The following is a 20029-nucleotide window of genomic DNA, read 5'->3' as shown; positions in this document are numbered from 1 at the left end:
TTGTCACTTTCTTTACCCACCATAACCTTAATAATTGTGGTGAATACCTAGTCTAGTCTCAAACCAGCTTAGCCAGCACAACCAACCTCACACTGATGATACCCATCAAGGTTGAAACATGTCTGTGAGTGGGTTTACTGGCTTTGCATCTCATCTCATCCCAGCCTCTGTCTAAAAGCTGTGTTTAAAACAGTATGCATTGGCTTGAGGATTTGCTTGTGTAATACGAGCTTGAGACAAAAGGTGGCACTGTGTGCTCATTTGCATGTCATTTCCCAGAATCCCTTGCTGCAGTGGAAGCGCTGTGTGCTGGGCGATAATGGGGAAACAATATTTACAGTTGTATATATATATATATATATATATATATATATATATATATATATACACATACACACACAAGGCGCAATATAGTCTAAAAGTTCTATTGGTGGTCTCTGTGTGAGAAGAACAGGTAAACTGAGGCAGTGTATCACCAGTATTGAAAGTCCTGATGGAGAGTATCCTGAAATAATGAAGAAAAGCCAATATAGTGAAGTACTGTGAGATATATTGTAACACGCAAGGGTGAACAGCTACTTACAATGTAGCAGAAGTAAACCGCATTTCAGATATCAATCCCAGCTACAATTCAGACCACGAGTGCCGGCGTCTCTACCCCACGCTGGAACGGTACGGATCAGCTGACTGTGTCCACAGATCAAACTTTCGCGCTGTTTCCTCTCCCCCTCCCTCTCGTCAGCTGGCGGTGAAGTCAGTGGGATTCCACTGATAGACTATTTCTTTCCACCAATAGAACGGTTAGTCTTTATTGCACCTTATGTTTATTTTTCTATTTTACCTTGTTACTTTATGTGTTAAGATATAAATTGTGGCAGCAAACTTATTCAAAAGTTATTCAAAGTTAATAGTTCTTAGTACAATACTTTCCTGTAATAGTCTCTCTCTAATCCTTAGTGGTAATACCAGCCATTCACAACAAGTTCTTAAATAGTCCCCTGGATGTTGATATAGCTTTAACTGGGTGCTAGTTAATAACTGGTGGGAAACCAGCACTCCTAATGAATGATTGTAGTTATACATAGAGTGGGCGGTGCACTAGGGAAATTATACATACCGTACATACACAAAATAACTGAATAACACTAGGTCCAGATGGGCCAGGGATCCAGAGAAAGATCCCCTAGTTAGACGCACTCAGTACCACTTAATAGGGAAAAATGATTAATAGTAATACTCTATGGGTCAGTAATTGTAATGAACACTCAAGAATCCACTGGGGAAAAATTAATCGTAATGTGTAATTATTAAAAAAAACTTTATTAGAACAATGTTAATAAAATATAGGGGTTTAAAATATGTCCCAGGTGCAACAGTAGTGCAATGAGTGGATACATAGATGTTACCTGCCAAACACAAGTCTATGGATAGTAATAGACTATAGGTAAGGGCAATGGTAGACTTTCAGAAAATGTACAATGGCTACAATAAGCCAAAATGAACCGAAGTAAGCCTACGAAGAGGAGGTGTGTTTCTAAGCCAACTCCCCCCTCCCACCACCATGCTACTATTCAAACTATATTAAAATATTTGTATACCATGGTAATAACGGTTACCGTATGCATATATTGGGGTATTAATGTTGCAATATGCATTAGTGACTCTGATGGGTATGTATATCTCAGAGTCTGGAGTGAGCAGACTCCCAGGTCATGTTACCATGGTAAGAACGGTTCTGCCAATCCGAATCAAGCAACCGTGGTAATAACGATTATAAAGACCAGAGTAGGTCTATATACTGGGTATTTTGTGTGAGAGTCAACACTGGTACTAAAAAAACAATCCCGTGTCAGTATAAAAAGGGAACAATAATATATGCCACAATATATGTATACTGTATGTCAGGCACTATCCCTAGTTATGTCACAGTACATCATTTATGGTGATTATAAATGCTCCTAGTGCTCAGTGCACATTTGCTAAGGCAGCAGTACAGTGATTAACCCCTGTTCGCAGGGGAGTATTTACACTGCACCAATTGCCAGGAACATAAGTCCCTCACTACTGGGATTTAGTCAGTTTGTACCTGAATGGTGTTGTCTGCTCACTACCCAGATCCGTGCTGTGAGATAGACAAGTCTATCTATGTAGTCTGAAAAAAACTGGTCCGTGGCATAGTAGGAAGGATTGCCAAAGCAGAAATGAAGTGCCCATGGGAACAGGCATGCATCTCGACGGCCGTTTCGCTGAGGTGCTTTCTCAAGGGAGCTTCCGTTTTCCCGAACCAGTTATACTGTAGCAGTAAAGGGGAAAAAAACTAGCAAAATAGAAGAGCACACCAATAACACCTCCCATAGTGCAGTATTTTGAATACAGTAATTAGGAAAATGACAAGAACACACACAGTATATCCAAATTGTGCAGGCAAATTTGAGAGGCCTGCATGGGCTCCCCTTACAGTCTCTACTTACCTCCATTTGTGACATCTCTGCTGCCTCTGCCTGTACTCTCCCAAGTACTCCGGTAGCTGCAGCCGCTGCGTGGTAGGGAAATCTGACGGGTGAAGTCCCACTGGGAAGCCAGAAATCAGTCTCAGCCCCTGCAGTGTAGCTCTACCCTACGCATTTCGCAAGTCCTAGCTTGCTTCGTCTGGGGCAATGGAATAGAGCTCATGGTGATGCTGGCTACAGGATATAACAAATCAGGATATAGAGAAACGGTGCTAATACTAGTATGAACTATACAGAATTTGAATACCTCTTTGGAAATTGTGCCTTTCAAATCTTTTCATGGAGCCAAGAAAATATGAGTAGATAGGATGGAAATCATTCCTAGTTAGCAAATATTGTAACTTCAAATTAATATCAATATCCTTAGGGTATATCTGTACTTCCTAATACTACAGTCCAAAATGGTTGCTAAGACCTTTGAATCACATGTACATTTCGATATATGCACATATGTATCCATCTATATATACCTCTGTACTGTATATATAGATAGAATAGATAGATACACATGTGCATGGATTTGGTTTAATAAAGATTTGTATATATATATATATATATATATTAAAAAAAAGAAATAGTAAAGTATCTCTGTATTCTAAGAAGTGTAATAAATGAACTGGGACTTCTGAATGAAGTTGAATGCAAAGGAAATTTGTAATGCATATGTGTATGTAGAAAATATGCCACCCAATCAGATTTTATAAATTCTCTTATTTTATTCATTTCCCGCAGTAGAACTTTTGTTTTACAAGAATACCCCCTCCCTCACCACTTTGTTTTTTTACTTTATCTTATCTTAATATGACAATGTAGGGTCTAATTTAGGTCTTCAAATGTAGCCAGTGGCACCACGAACTCTATTCCATTGCCCCTGACAACGCAAGCTAGGACTTGCAAAACGCGTAGGTTAGAGCTATTCTGCAGGAGGCCGAGTTCCAGCTTCCCCATGTGAAGTCACCCACCGGATTTCCCCACCACGCAGCGGCTCCAGCCACCGGAGCGTTCAGCAGAGTGCAGGCAGAGACTTCACAAATGGAGGAAAGCAGAGACTGTAAGAAAAATTAAAAACTGGAAGCCCATGCAGCCATCTGAGATGTGTTTATAAAATGTGGATATATTGTCATTGTGTTTTTGTCATTTTTCTAATGAAGGTATTAAAAAGACTGCACTTCTATTTCTAATAGAATGCTGTGGGTCTGGATTTTGAGCTTGCTAAGATTGTGTATGTCTAAAATCAATCCCATTTCCGTTAAAAAAAATAAATAAACCGGAATTGTAAGTTTGTAAATAAAAAAGTAAATGGTTCTCTCAAAGAAATAACAGTACTCCATATCCTCTACCATTGTACTCCAAACACTGCTTTCACATTGCTTAAATTGAAAAGTAGAAAAATAGACCCTAAAGAAAGCTGAATTAATAATACTTTATAGTTCTGTTTTCTCATGGAGATACATTCATGTTCTTCCCATGCAGCATACATTCGAATGTTCTGAAGGACGACGTGGATTTTCCACGGACTGGCAGCTCTAACCTTTGTGAAGTTATCCTGGGACGCTTTGATTTTGAGGTGTCAGACTTCTTCCTGTTTGGGTCACCATTGGGGCTAGTGTTGGCCATGAGGAGGACGGTGCTGCCTGGTCTAGATGGTAAGGGCTTTATAATTAAAAAAAACCTTCAGAAACCTTGAGGAAGTAGCCATGTCATAATAAATTCCCATATAAAATGCACTATCCAACACCAGTATTACCAGCATATTTCCATGTCCTAATGATAATTAATGAGTCCTTGTTTTCTAACACCACTGCATTTTGGTTTATGATAGTTCTTAGTCTGTACGGAAAAGAACTGGGGTCGTGTATAATGATAGTATAGGGCTAGGTTGGCAGTTGGCAAGTCTTCTTGTTTACTGTGATCCAGAGATGATCATGTTATTCTACCAGTTGCAAGTAGCATTTCTTAGCTCGTATGCTAACTCCAATTAACAGTGAGGTCAAAGACATGAAGTCCTGAGGCTTGCAGTTTTTGGGGGGTTGTTTCTCCATCTCTTGGTTGGAAAATGGGAAACGGTTGCCTGTTCCCTAAACCAATGATAGAATTGGTGTTCTGCAGCCAATTAATGTCTTCTCATTGCCCTCCTTTTTTAAGTGCTTTAGCCGAAGGACTAGCACAGTGATCTACATGTTTTTTTTTTAGTTGTCACACGGGAGTATAGTAATACAAAAACGAAATTTGTAAATGAAATAAAAGCAAATTTGGCAACCATGCACTTTATATTCAGAAAAGAAGGACTACAAAGTCTAGATTGCTTAGCAATAGCGGATTTATTTATGACTGCAAAGAAGATGTTGTTTTGATGAACTGCTGTGTCTGCTACTTGTTGCTGCATCAATTCACTAAATGTAGAAGTTTGTTACTGAAGAATCTCATCTTTCACACTGATTTTTGGCCATTGAGTTTTTTTGTTAAGTAATAGGGGCAAAAATGAGACACACAGACACTGAATTGTATACAGCCCAATATAAATGTATTTATTTACTGTATGCTATTGCGTTGTGCACTGAAGAAGAAATTATACTTGCCACCGGTGCTCAGCAAAGGTGGTCCCACAACGAAGTGGATTCCACCAACAATCCAGAAGAGTAAAGAGGTTGGCACTCAAGTGGTCTTGATAAAAAAGTATCAAAAAGATTTATTAAAGGTAGATCGACGTTTCGATCCATTTTCGGACCTTTCTCAGGGTGAGCGGACCGAAACGTCGATCTACCTTCAATAAAGCTTGGTGGTACTTTTTTTTTACCAAGACCGCTTGAGTGCCAACCTCTTTACACTTTTTTATGTACTGTATGTACCTCGTGTAACTCCTCCCTAACACTTGCTATTGGCCCTCATTCCAAGCTGACGGAATTGAACCAAAAGAACCTCCATACATGGACACTAATAGACACAAGGTAAAATGTCTCTTTGGCACCTATTCAATATGCTGTAGAAGATTTTATTCACATTGATTTAAGCAGGGTTTTACTCTTCTGTACCACCGGGAAGATGTCTCCACGGCATAATAAACAGGTACCTTAATAATTAGTTTTGCTATAAATTGCCAATGGCTTTGCTGTAATTATCAAGTGCAGAAAGGACTGTAAACAGTGTCATGGAAGAAAGCATTAAAGTAGCAGTTCCTATGAATACAATACTTTGTAAAAAAAAAAAAAAAAAAAGCTGAAAACTTTCAACAGTGTTTTATTTTCCAATTACTTCTGTGAGATAAATCTACAGTCTGTCTGGGAACAAAATCCCAAACAAAAGACTTGTTAAGCTGCAAAACCACAAACTTTGTTTATGATTAATTGGGTGGTGAGAAGCGGTTTCTGCTTTAGGACATACTGTACGGCATTGAATGTACGTGCCATATATGAGTGAACCATACATTTTCTACTCGTTCCGCACAGCTATACTGTATGGTGTCTATTCATTAGAGCAGAGTTACTCAACTCCAGCCGCCCCCCCCCCCCCCATCCCCCCAAACAAGTCAGGTTTTTCGGATATCCCTGCATCAGCACAAGTGGCTTAATCAGTCCCTGCTTCAGCACAGGTCGATCAATCAGAGGCTCATTGAGCCACCTGTGCTGAAACTGCGATATCCTGAAAACCTGACCTATGTGGACTGGAGCTGAGCACCCCTACATTAAAGTGCTCGACTGGTGTTTCTGTGAGAAAACCAGAAATATCGCATGGAAAAACATTTCATCATGTTCTCATGCTGATCAATAAAGTGCAAGATAGCAATTGACAGCTAAAATATTGCCCCCCGTGAGATTATTCTATATAATATATGCTTTCTTCTATGAATCTTCTTAATAGGTACTTCAAATGTAAAAGCAGGACATAGTATACAATATAGATCTTATTTGTAATAAATAGGAAAGCCCTCACAATCTTGTGGACAAAACAAGCAATTCCCGAGAACACAGCCCAGCTCGGCACAAACAGCTTTTTCGTTTGAGGTACCTATTAAGAAGATTGATAGAAGAAAGCATACATACCCGTATCAGATTGGAATCCTGCTTCTGAAACACTTACACTCAAGTGGAACATTTGTGAGTGTTAAACTTACCCGGATTTATTGCTCTTCTGTTTACTATTACAAACTACACCATTTGTGGTTCTTTTTCTTCTATTTTCCCAATCTGTTTGCGCTTAGGTTATTTTCAAACTTTGTACTGTACAGTACATGCTCTTCCGTTGATCCCGTGTTGGGTCAAAGACTCAAAAGCTGCAACATATTAGGGAAAGTTTACTATTGAACTATTCACGTTGTATTACGCACACGCACACGCACACGCACACACACACACGTGTGTATATGTATAAATATATATATATATATATATGTGTTAATATTCATTTAAATAAGTATCTAGTTTGCATGTACTGTGCACTCTATCTTTCATTTTTAATGTCATATATATATATATATAATTACAGAATATTGTACAGGAGGGTTTAAAGTTGCAGTATACAACAAAAAATGTAAATGCCCAAAGCGACATCCAATGTGACAAAAATACACAGTACAATAACTATATATCTCTTGTAAAAAGGGTCATTTAGTTTAACCCTTTGGCCAAAGCGTCTTAAGCCTGCTGCCACTTACAAGGCATGACCGTAGCAGGGCCTAACATTCACCTGGGTTACCATTCTTATTTACCTGTATAATTACAGGAAGAATGATCACATTGGATCTGTCGTATTGGTTGGGGTTTGTCAGAGCTTGGTGGGAATCTGGGTATTTTGTTTAAAGTTGCAGTCTCAGATATGAACGCTTAGTACACGTCAGTGATATGTTAAATAGTATCAAACTGATATTTTTGAAAAATCATTTTGATATTAAAAAACAATAAAAAAAATTAAAACTGGGGTCTGGAATAGTTGCATTTAACCCACTATTAAACTTGAATTTATAATTTTTACCAAGATTTCAAGTACATGACTATGGAAAAAAAATAGTTAATAGTTATGCAAATCGTAGTTTTAGCCCTTTCCACATATTACTTCCATTAGTTCAATTTGGAAAGACACCACTTTTCCAGACAGGACTTTCCCCAAGCCCTGAATGTTACAAATCTCTTTATGTCAAAATCCTATGTCTTTTTTCATTAAGTGAATGAAAGTGAGGTTTTATCATGCAATGTTTCTCATATATTTCTCTTGAATACTGTGGGTATCCTACTAATTTTATTACTGCTAACTATTGCATGTTCATATCGCTCAGTTTGCCAACTACACATTTGCAGTTTAATGAATAGGTCTCTATAAGTATTAATTGAATGCATTATGCAGTTTAATCAATTCTAGAAGTTCCTGAGGGGATGGAACAAGAGCCCTTTTTAATATGAACATTACTGCAATTACTCTTCACACGGCTTGGAAATTTCAGCTGCACAGCATTGAACATATAAAGGGATATACTGTATAAAGGGATTGTGATGAAATGCATTAGGGTGGATGACTGCTCTTTTTCAGTACAATACTAGCCAGCAATGCATGCCTGTGAAATGCACGGGGGGTCCTTCTAGCACTTAAAGCTGCAGTTCAGTCAATATCCTGCATGTGTGTTTTTTTAATAAATCAGTTCTGTAGTAAGAAAAAATACTTTTAGCATTTTCTGTTTTTAAAAAAACAACTTTGAAAGACCAACTTTCTTGTATTCTATTTTAACAAGCATTTACTAAGGCACTGCCCCTTCATGCCCTGGCACACCCCTTTGTCAGCCCTGCCCTCCCTCTAGCACATGTCAGTGCAGGAGTGCTCATGAATATTCATGAGCTTCCACTGACTGACAGAAGCAGATAAAAACATATCCCTTCTCTAATGATGTCACCAAATTTTGCCAATCAATACATGGAGAACGAATTGACCTGCAGCTATACAGTTCTTTAGGTAATTAGAGATTGCACACATGAAACTATTGAAGTAAAAAAAATTAATAAAAAAAAAAAAAAAAGACTGAACTGCAGCTTTAAAGGAACTAAAATAATCAAGAAAGCCTGATTTCTTAATACTGTGTACTAATTGATGCAGACACGATACAAGCTGTCTGTAACCTTGGGTATGTCACATAGGCCCATATTTATTAATGGTGCTAAGCTTTAAGGCATCTTACAACTCATTCATTTCAATGGGCCACCAGGTACCTTACAGCTTAGTGATGTTTATTCAATCTGGGCAATACTGTTGCAGTGCAAACATCAAATTCATGGTTGAAATCAAGAAACAATAGATTCGATTTCATCCCCTCTTGTACGTTTGATAAAACTGTACACATTTGAAGAAGAGGACAAAAGAGAGATGAACCCACTCAACCTAGTGTGACCACTTGGGTCACTAGTACAGACTGGTGCAAAAGGGCAGGGAAGGTAATCAAAACACAAAGAACACTGTATGACGTAAGACACTGTACATACAGATAAGGCCCTTCAGTTCACCTCATTCACTATATGTTCCGGTACCAACCATTTTATTATCAGTAATAAAGCATATTTATACATTAAATCTCAGGTTTGGTCCAGATTTCTTCTGTTGTGTTGCTTATTTTTCAGGGTGTTCTCCCTCCTCAGATTTTGAGTGCATCTATAGGGCCTTATCTGTATGTACAGTGTCTTACGTCATACAGTGTTCTTTGTGTTTTGATCACATTTGAAGAACACTCATATTGACCACGAATACACATTTTGGATAAACACTAATTGGAACTACAGTTGTGTGAAAAAGAAAGTACACCCTCGTTGAATTGTATGGTTTTACATATCAGGACATAATAACAATCATCTGTTCCTTAGCAGGTCTAAAAATTAGGTAAATACAACGTCAGATGAACAACAACACATGACATATTACACCGTGTCATGATTTATTTATCAAAAATAAAGCCAAAATGGAGAAGCTATGCGTGAAAAACTAAGTACACCCTTACTGCTTCCATAGGAATTAAGATGCTAAGTAGCAGACAGGTGCTGCTAATCAAATGCCCTTGATTAATTGATCATCAGCAAGTGTGATCACCTCTATAAAAGCCGAAGTTTTAGCAGTTTGCTGGTCTGGAGCATTCAGGTGTGTTAACACAATGCCAAGGAGGAAAGACATCAGCAATGATCTTAGAGAAGCAATTGTTGCTGCCCATCAATCTGGGAAGGGTTATAAGGCCATTTCCAAACAATTTAAACTCCATCATTCTACAGTGAGAAAGATTATTCAAAAGTGGAAAACATTCAAGACAATTGCCAATCTTCCCAGGAGTGGATGTCCCAGCAAATTCACCCAAATGTCAGACCGTGCAATGCTCAGAGAAATTGCAAAACAAAACAAGAGTTACATCTCAGACTCTACAGGCCTCAGTTAGCATGTTAAATGTTAAAGTTCATGACAGTACAATTAGAAAAAGAATGAACAAGTATGGTTTGTTTGCAAGGGTTGCCAGGAGAAAGCCCTTTCTCTCTAAAAAGAACATGGCAGCACGGCTTAGGTTTGCAAAGTTGCATCTGATCAAACCACAAGACTTCTGGAACAATGTCCTTTGAGCAGACGAGACCAAAGTAGAGATGTTTGCCATAATGCACAGCGCCACGTTTGGCGAAAACCAAACACAGCATATCAGTACAAACTCCTCATACCAACTGTCAAGCACGGTGGTGGAGGGGTGATGATTTGGGCTTGTTTTTGTTACGATTGTGCTCGCCACAAACCGGGACAGGACCGCGGGGCTGAGGTGGGGTTATATAATCACCGACCTTAATCCGCGCAGACTGATCCGGAGTGCGCAGTTCGTAGTCGTACATAGCAGGGTCAGGATTGGAGAAGGCAGCATCATCGTAATTCAAGCAGGAGTTCGGCAACAGGTAGTCAGAAGTTCCCCTCTTCAGCTTAGGAGCGTGAGCGCGGGAGTGGCCTCTGCGCGAGGAGCGGGCTCGGCCCATGACGCCGGTCTCAGCAGGGGGAGACAGCAGGCTGGCCAAAGTACACCGCGGGGCAGCATCGGGGAAAACCAATGCTTCAGCACAGAAGTCCAAAGCAGGCCTCTGCGTGGAGAATAGCAGCAGACCTCAGGAAACGAAGGGTAACCTCTGCTATGGGAGAATGCAGCAGGTACCAGGAACCAGTGCTGGTTAAACAACGCTTCAGCACAGGAGTCAGGATCAGGCCTCTGCGTGGAGATTAGCAGCAGACCTCAGGATACTCAGAAAACACAGACCTTTGCATGGAGATTAACAGCAGGCCTCAGGGTACTCAGGCCTCTGCAAGGAGATAGCAGCAGGCCACAGGATACTCAGGCCTCTGCATGGAAAGTAGCAGCAGGCCTCAGGAACTCAGGAACTACTAACGAGAGTAGAGAGGTTAGTAAACAACGAGACAAGCCAGGCGGCTTGTGGCAGAGACAGTAACGTCCAGAGAAGGATTAAGCTCGGCAGAAAGGGATTGTGGGAATGCAGTACTTAAAGGCCAGCGGGCCAATCTCAGGAGGAGGGTGTGAGGGCACTGCTCCAATGACCGAGTACAAGTCTAGGTTGCAGTGATAGCCTGCACAGCTGCTGTTGATTGCAAAGAGGGAATTTAGTGAGAACAACAGCACCCTGCAAGGCTACGAGAAAAGCCAGGAGTGGATTCCTCACAGTACCCCCCCCCCCCCCTTCAGGTGAGACCTCCGGGCGAACATGACCACTCATAGAGTTGGGGGACCTGGAATTGTTCCTGAACTGTCTAGGATTGTGGGTAGAGTCGTGGTCCAGCGACTTTTGGGCACTCCTTTGCGTACCCCCACCCCCTGGTGAGAACTGCGGCCAGACAGGGCCATCCATAGGTCTCGGGGACATTGAATTGTTCCTAAAGTGCTTTAGGTGGGAAGGAGATCCGAAAATGAGCAGTTCATTGGCGAGTCCTGTTCTAGGATATGAGAGTGGTGGCACGGACATTTTTGGTATGGGGCTCACCACGCGAAATGACTTGTAAATCCAGAGCTGTGGAGAAGGAGGCGTTTCCAGAATAGAAACGGCAGAGGGACCCCAGCTGGGTGCCCGATCCCTAGTAATTGTACCAGAGTGCGGGCCAAGAGGCACCGATAATTGATCGGGTATAACAGGGAGACCCTCCGGGCAGGCAAAGTTTTTGCTGAAGTTTGCACGTAGGATTTTGAGAGGATCCTTTCCTCCCAACAATTTTCCGGGTAGAGCCAGGTATAGATATGATAGATGACAAGACGAGTGGTAAACCAGGTCTAGGGACCGAAATCTTGGGGTACGAACAGGGAATTTCCAACACAGGGGAAACAGTAGGTACTGCAGAAGGTTCAGAGAGAGACAACCATAAGTTCGCAGCGGCAGAGAAGCAAACAGCAGTAGAGCTCCCAAATACTCTAGAACCCTCAGTGAGGGATAGTATTGTCTGGGGAGTGGAGATCACAAAGTCCAAGGCAGCGTGTAAAGTTCTAGAGACAATAGGGAGAGAAACCCCATACTTAAAGTCATTCTGGGGTACTTCAGGGACCACCAAATGGTCAGTGAAAAGAAACTGCCCTCCCGCACTGGGGAGTTGGAGCGCGGCAAGGGTTACTTCAGATGTGGCACCAGAGTCCGGGGAAGGTATGCTGGTCTTTGCAGAGATTAGAACAACCGCATGGGGCTGACTACGTGCTGCAATGAACTCCAACGGCATCATACTTGTCATAGGAGTGTGAGTAGGAATAGGTTCTGGAGCTTTAATATCTGGAACTTGAGAAACAGGCAGTGCCGGGGCAGTGGAGGGGGGAAGCCAATGTCTGGAGTAGGAAGCTCAGAGTCTGTAATAGGGACATCTGGCACTGCAGGGACACTGGTAGGAGGAGAACTAGCGTCAGAATCAGTGACGGGTACTGGGGAAGTTAGAGAGTTAATAAGCAGTAAGTTGGGACCGGGGAAACTCTTAATAGCAGAAACCTTTGAAGAAAAAAGAGTCTTATCCAAAACTGCAAGGGCCCTAACAGGGGTACTTGTCATGACAAAATCAGAAATAGGTATGTTTACTAGTGCGAAAATTCTGATAACGAAACTGCTAGTCAGTGATGTGGGTATCTGGGTTTCACTAGTGAGAAAATCAGATACATTGGAAAGTGACTTCGAATCAATCACGGGAGTTCTGGGTCTACTGGGCACGTGTGAGAAAGTACCCTTAAACACAGGAGTTCTAACCTTAGCATAGATTAATCCAAAGGTTGCTGGGGCACATTTAGATGTGATGCTAAGGGACTGGAGTTTAGCAAGGGAAGAAAAACAAAATAGCTCAGATTTAAACACCTGAATTTGTAATGTAGGCAGGGTGGTCTCTGACTGTACTAAGGGGGTGACGACAGATACGCTGATCTCAGGATGGGTTGCTTGGGCAGGGGCATCAGGGGGACCAAAAGCAAGGACGGCCTCTATGGAAAGAGATTCCGAATCTGAAGGAAGGGTTTTACCTCTCCGAGTAGCGGGACCGACTAGGAAAATTTCAGAGAGGGGGGAAACTGTGTTCTGGCTTCTAGCTAGCACATATGAAAAAGCATCACTTTTGAGTGGGAGCAGTGTCAGCAAAAATTCCTGGGAACTCAACAACTCGAGCCTCAGGAGGGGCATAATGACCACTGTTCACTTTTAACCCTAGGGTTTGAGAAGAGGAGAACACAGACAGTACAAGAGGGGCAACCATAACTGTGCTGGTCTCTGAAGTGGGTACTTGGGAAGGCGTGTCTGGGAAATCAGAAACGACTACAGATTCCATGACAAGGAGTCTACGCACTGAAGCAGGGATCTCCTCTCTCTGAGTGACAGACTGGGTCAGTGAAATACCTGGGAGTGGGGATTCTGCAAACAGGCTTAGGGGAAAAAAACGGTTCCTGAATACCTTTAACTGGAACCAGTATTTTAGCAGAAGTTTCAGGGGGTACGGCAGCGGAAACTTGAGCTGAACCAGGGGGATTATAGCAATGAATAACCAATGACTCCGCAACCTTAGGAGGGTCATTCAGTGCAGCCTCTGCTGTCAGATTTGGGGATTCACTCTCTGATGCTAGAAAGGACGCATTAGCCTGGGGGCAGCAAGGATATATAGGGGTCAACGCAGATAGTACCTGAGAGTCAAAAAGAGGGAAATTTGCCTCTGAAATTGGGGACACAAGGAGTTCCACCTCTGAAGCTAAGGAAGTGTCCTTGACTGGCGGACTACAGGGATTAACCAAGGGGGACTCATAGGGCTTACCCGCAGGGGTTAATACAGAAAAAACCTCAAGGGTTAAGTCAGGCTGTGCCTGAGAATCAGAAAAAGAGAAGCTAGCCTCCAAAAGTGGGGTCATAGTGGGTTCAGCCTCTTGCCCTAGGGACCTAACATTACTCTGCAGAATACAAGGGTTAACAATGGGGACCTCACAGAGCAGACCAGCAGGGGTTAAAACAGAAATAACCTCAGGGACAGAGCTTAGAAATTCTGGGTTAGAAAGAGAGGGCAAACAGGGTTCATTCTCTGGTGCTAGGAGAGACACACTGACCTGGGGAATGCAGGGATTTACAGTGGGGTCTCATAGGCCTGACTAGCAAGGGTTAAAACAGGAATAACCTCGGGGTCTGAACACAGGGGGGGTTAACACAGGAGTAGGAACCGTGGCAGGTTCTTCCTTAGCGGGCAGCGACAGGGAGATGGTTTGGCCTTTCTTAGGAGGGGGTGGTACCCCCACGGGTTTAGTAACAGGGTTGGCAGAAAAGAAATTGTGATTAGAAAGTGCGTAGGCAGCGAGAAGAGGGTCTCGCTCACTTATGATTAGGTCAAAATCTTGGTACAACACACGGGCGGCGGCGGCATCTAGAATCTGATCTAGAGTCTTTCTATCTGAGGTAGAAATAGCAAGGTGCAGTTGGGAGTACAGGGCCTGTTGAGACTTTCTTTCCTCTCTAAATTGCTGAGCTTTAGTAAGGAGTTCTTTACACATCAGTCTTTCCTGAGGGGTTAAACCTTTATACATGAACGCACTCTCAGGCGGAGGCAGTCTCTCAAACAGGTATGGTCTTCCAAACAGGGACTGGTCCGCAGCCTGGGACATAGGTACAGTAAAACATTTACCAACCCCCGCCACGACGTGGTCCGGTTTGTGGGGCCGAGCATACTGTTACGATTGTGCTCGCCACAAACCGGGACCGGACCGCAGGGCTGAGGTGGGGTTATATAATCACTGACCTTAGTCCGCGCAGACTGATGCGGAGTGCGCAGTTCGTAGTCGTACATAGCAGGGTCAGGATTGGAGAAGGCAGCATCGTCGTTATTCAAGCAGGAGTTCGGCAACAGGTAGTCAGAAGTTCCCCGCTTCAGCTTAGGAGCATGAGCGCGGGAGTGGCCTCTGCTCGAGGAGCAGGCTAGGCCATGACGCTGGTCTCAGCAGGGGGAGACAGCAGGCTGGCCGAAGTACACCGCGGGGCAGCGTCGGGGAAAACCAACGCTTCAGCACAGAAGTCCAAAGCAGGCCTCTGCGTGGAGAATAGCAGCAGACCTCAGGAAACGAAGGGTAACCTCTGCTTGGAGTCAGGATCAGGCCTCTGCGTGGAGAGTAGCAGCAGACCTCAGGATACTCAGAAAGCACAGGCCTCTGCATGGAGATTAGCAGCAGGCCTCAGGGTACTCAGGCCTCTGCAAGGAGATAGCAGCAGGCCACAGGAGTAACTCCTTGAGAAAGGGCTGGAGAGCCTGAAACATGTAGGAGATTTTGTTTTTTATGTTAGTTTGTTTTTTGTTTTTAACAATGTAATTCAATAAACCTTTTTTATTTTTTGCTACCTCTGGTGAGTTGATCGGTGCTTTCTCTGGGTTCCTGCTGTTCCACCAATTTTTTCAACTCTACTTATCTGCCATTGACTTGAATGATAGTTAATGCGGAATTGCAGTGCAATACCCGGCTAGGTGGTTACTCCCCAATGTTCTGTTCACCATCGCATCCACGCATTCATGATATGTTTTCTTGGAATGACCTCAGGCACAACCAAAGCAACGTTTTTTTTATTTTTATTGAAAAGGTACATGTATTGCATCTTTATTATGGTATTAAAGATGCACAGGTTGATGAAGTCACTTTGTTCAAGGGCACAGAAATGATTGTGGGAAATCAGATATTCTGAATTTACAGTCCGTCGCCTGACCACCATGAATCCTTCCTGGCATAAATAAAGTGTGTGTACGTGCCCCCAGACGGCTTGCTTTTTGCTAGTGCACTGCATTTAAAATGCATATGTGCGTCAGAGCAGATCTGAACAGCTTAAAGCTGGTTAATTGATTAATTCCTGTAATACTGTACTTTCCTACTGCTTCTCGAAGCAAATGGCGCTCTGAGATATTCTTGCTTTATCTCTACCTCCTTTGAACACAGTTATTGTGAGCTGAAGGACATGTATCGGAGACAGCTTTTCTAATATCTATACATCTTTTTAGCTCACTCAGTAGTAAAACTGGAAATGTAATTCTATGTGCATCTGATCTGCAAAGTGAACCTCTTGTTAGATCTGTTAGCTACTGTAAGTCGTAAATAGAACATAGAATGCACCTTTAAGAGACTCAATGACTGCAAATTCAACCAACAAATAAATCCAAGTAATCCAAGACGGCAATTTTTTTTTTTTTAAATACAGAATTAAAGCAGGCGGCCTCTCGAACTGAACCCCATTAATTTCAGCTCAGGGCACCCCCTATTTCTGGAGATACTTACCTCAGAAGTAGATGCCGGTAGCTGCTCTGGCTCAGCAAGCAGGGCTTTCACGTTTGAAGCTCCCACGTCACATGGGCCAATAGGATGCCGCACTGATGACATCACTGCTTCCTATTGGACAGCAGGCCGGGAAATATCAGAAGAGCGGACATATTGTAAACCCTGGTAGCCGAAGAGAGCGGCTACCAACACCTAATTTGTAGGTAAGTATCTCCGGAAGCAGGGGTCCCCAGAGCTGAAATTAACTGAGTTCAACTCCGGAGACCCCCACTTCAACACTATATATACCATTTGCAAAAAAATCCGCTGCCTTGGATTGCCTCTTTAAAGTGGCTACAGCACCACCTTCGGTATAAGCAGGTACTACTATATAGGCACATAGGTTATAGTCCTGGTCAGTGGTTCCCAAATCCAGTCCTTCTAATATGTGTTAAAGGGAAAATGTCTCCTAGGACCAAAGTGGACTAATTCCAGTGACATGTTTAATTGGTCTCGTCTGGGTATTTGATACTTTTCTTACCCAAATCTGACACCTGCAAGTATTTTTAATTTTTAACGTTGGGAGGGGTTTGATTTCTTCTGGCTGCTCCCTTTTTGTGTGGTGTTCAGCGAGTGCTTGTACAGCCAGAGTCCCACTTCCCCTTTAATGGTCACAGAGCACTATATATATTGTATGGACAAATGCATGATCATGGGTTTTCCATTAGTTTGCAGATAAATGATGTTCAGGTGACACTGGTTAATGTTGTCAGTTGTGCTGAATTTCGCCAGACCGACTATTGTATATGCAATAATTGTATTATAAAACAATTTTATATAATTATATTCAGGTTAAAGCAGCAATCTGACCAAACTTCAAAAAAAATTTGTTTTTTAAACATAATTAGAACTGGAGTCCGTCGGAGCTATACTGTGATATTTTTAGCTAAAGATACCTACAGATCTGGTTGGCAGTGTTACTTCCTGGACATTTAAATGGTTGTCCAATAGGAAGCTACAACATCATCCCACAATTACATTACGGCTGCCTATTGGCCTGCAGGTGAGGCGTAGGACTCTATGGCTTCCCCTTGGTTCTTGGCATTTGCTTCTGTAGTACAGCTGCCACTGTCGGTGGTAGACTGCTTCCCTTGAGAATTCTGCACTAAAACCAGTCCAATGCTGCAAGATTTCTGCAGCACGCTGCGAGATTCCTGCAGCCAGATTAATGGCCCATCGGATTAACACAGCGGGGGTCCCTGCATTTCAATGGGAATCACGCTGTGTGAATTTTACCGGGCTGCGAGTCCCATTCAATCGCAGGAACCCCCGCTGTGTTAATCCGATGAGCCATTTCAGTCTTCTGTGGACCATCTCACGAATTACTGCGAGATCGTCACAGATTTTCCTTGGCAAGTGGTTTAAAACATACTGTTGCATCTGTATATAACATGGGTTGTACTAGCCAACTATCTATATTTCTTAAGAAAAAACCTGCTAAAAGTTTTTTTTGTTTTTTCTTTTCAATTAAGAAATCTCTTTAATTTCCTTTTCAAACATTTCACATGCTGACCAGTGTTGCCATGGTGTAGTGAAATATTGGCCATGGCCAAAAAAAATCCATCTGTAGGCCACCTCTGGGCATGAAGGGATAATTGCGTGTTTTATACACCTGGATTATCTTCAAAAAAACAGTTCTGTGTCTATAAGAACGGTTAAATTATTTTGACATTGGATAGAATTTTGACAGTTCTTCATACTATGGATTTGAATGCCTTAGCAGTAGAAATCGCTTAGTTTCAAAATTACCTAAACTAGAGACTAAAAATGACATTGCACTCAAAAATGTATCTTTTTCTTACATGAGATACAATAAAGTTCAAAACAATGCTAAAATTGCACAAAAATACAAAGAATGCATAAAAACAATAAAACCCAGACAGAATGGCAATCCAAAAAAGAATGGAACCGGGCGCTTCTATCTATAAAGTGACTAAAGTGACTTGATGGTGATAATAACCAAGAAAGTGAACAGAATGGCAATCCCTCTGGTGAGGCAGTGGCATCATGTTTTGGGGTACCAACCCCTTTAACAGGCAGCAATGCTACCTATGGTTATGATTTGGAGGTTTCCCTGCCCAGGCACTTCGTTGCTTTGAGACTTTTATTTGTCAAGTTTGTTCCTTTGCTTTTCCTTTTCAGCCTTCAAATTCTTTGTAAAATGTTGTTTGTCTGCTCCGTTCATCCTTTTACCCCTTTAAGGTAGGCAAGAAATGACTGCACAGAAAATAGGGATTGTCTTATACTGTAGCATTTTGAGAAGTGCTTTTGTTATGGGTTGGAGAGCAGCAGTTATTGTTAACAGGTCTGTACATCAAGGCCATTTTTAGTTTGTGTCTCTAAGCAAATATTTCGTGCTATTCATCCCGCAGTGGTGAAGCGAAAGGGCTACATTGCTCAGACTACCTCCATTATGCGTATTCACGTTCTCACTGGGAATGATATCCATGGTGGTGATTATAGTTTTCCCAAAATGCTGGGCTCAATGGGTGAAATATTTCCTAAAGATCAGGGCTCATGGTGGTAAGACTTAAAAGCAATAACTCAAAGGTAGACTGTCATTATCTTGTCAATGGGAGAATATTTTAGTAGATGACTCACTTCAAACCAATTAATGGCCAGGCTTTGCAAGCCCATACTATACCCTGTATAGAACACAGCCTTCTACAGAAATACTTTTTTATTTTTTGTTTACACTTTTGCTGATAGTTATAATGGATAACTAAATCAAATGTACACAAGTTAAGTTGACAGATGTGTTGTTTCTGATACACGTAAAGTGTAGACAATCTTGTTCCCCCATCCCCCCCTACCTGTTTTTTTAAAAGATTTTTGCAAAAACATACCCAGCTTTCTCTACTTCTGCAATATTAGCTTAATTTGAAACCATCTCACGTTGTTCTTCATCTTGCTGACCTTCTATGGTGCTAATTAAAAGCAGAAGTTCAAGTACCATGGGAATAATAATCCACAGCTGGCACTTTATAATAAAGGAAATAATCCACTATAAAATTATTCTGTTTCCCGTCCTCACTAACTTCCAATACAGGTTATTGCACTGTTATTCCATGTTAACATCTATTGACTTGAATGCAATGCTAGAAACCTAAACAAAAGGTGCATTAACGCTTTTTTTATGCTTTAGAAGGAGTGTTTATACACACACACACAGACACACTCACACAGTATATATCCTTAAAGCAGCAATCCATGCGGCATCCCCTACGGAGGTTAGTATCTTCGGAAGCAGGGGGTCTCCGGGGCCAAACCCCAACATTTTCATTTTGGGGGATGCCCTGTTTTTGGAGTTACTTAGTTCCGTAGGGGGCGCCGGTAGCTGCTTCGGCTCGGCTATGTGGTTCATATAATGGACGCTTTTCCAAGCTCGAGTGTCCTGCGGGCCAATAGGAAGCCGTGACGTCATCCGGTGCAGCTCTGGAGACCCCCTGCTTCAATTCTGATTTTTTTTTTAAAAGAGAGAAATAAAGGCGCTTGGATTGCTCCTTTAAAAGGAAGGTGTGTGTGTGTGTGTACATTTTAAGTTATGGTGGGTGAAAAAGGCACCAAAAAACCTCCACTGTTAGCATATAGCCAATAAAGAATATCACTTAGACAGGTCTGCAACCCTGCCTTTCAACCATTATCACCTAGCATACAGTGCTCCCACTGCAGCAAGGTATATATATATATATATATATATATATATATATATATATATATATATCACAAGCACTGT

The 20029-nt window shown here is 42.0% G+C and overlaps 1 protein-coding gene across 3 annotated transcripts in view; it reads left to right on the top strand.

The window, feature by feature from the left end:
* PITPNM3 (PITPNM family member 3) overlaps positions 1-20029 on the top strand; it is a 462376-nt gene that overhangs the window by 385846 nt on the left and 56501 nt on the right. For all 3 annotated transcript variants that reach the window (XM_075594415.1, XM_075594416.1, XM_075594417.1), the window contains one exon: positions 3984-4156. In XM_075594415.1, the coding sequence (XP_075450530.1) occupies positions 3984-4156 (173 nt within the window). The remainder of the gene's footprint in view (positions 1-3983; positions 4157-20029) is intronic.

The sequence above is a fragment of the Ascaphus truei genome, chromosome 3, assembly GCF_040206685.1.
Source record: "Ascaphus truei isolate aAscTru1 chromosome 3, aAscTru1.hap1, whole genome shotgun sequence".
NCBI classification, from domain to species: Eukaryota; Metazoa; Chordata; class Amphibia; order Anura; family Ascaphidae; genus Ascaphus; species Ascaphus truei.
This window is presented reverse-complemented; position numbering and strand designations above follow the sequence as displayed.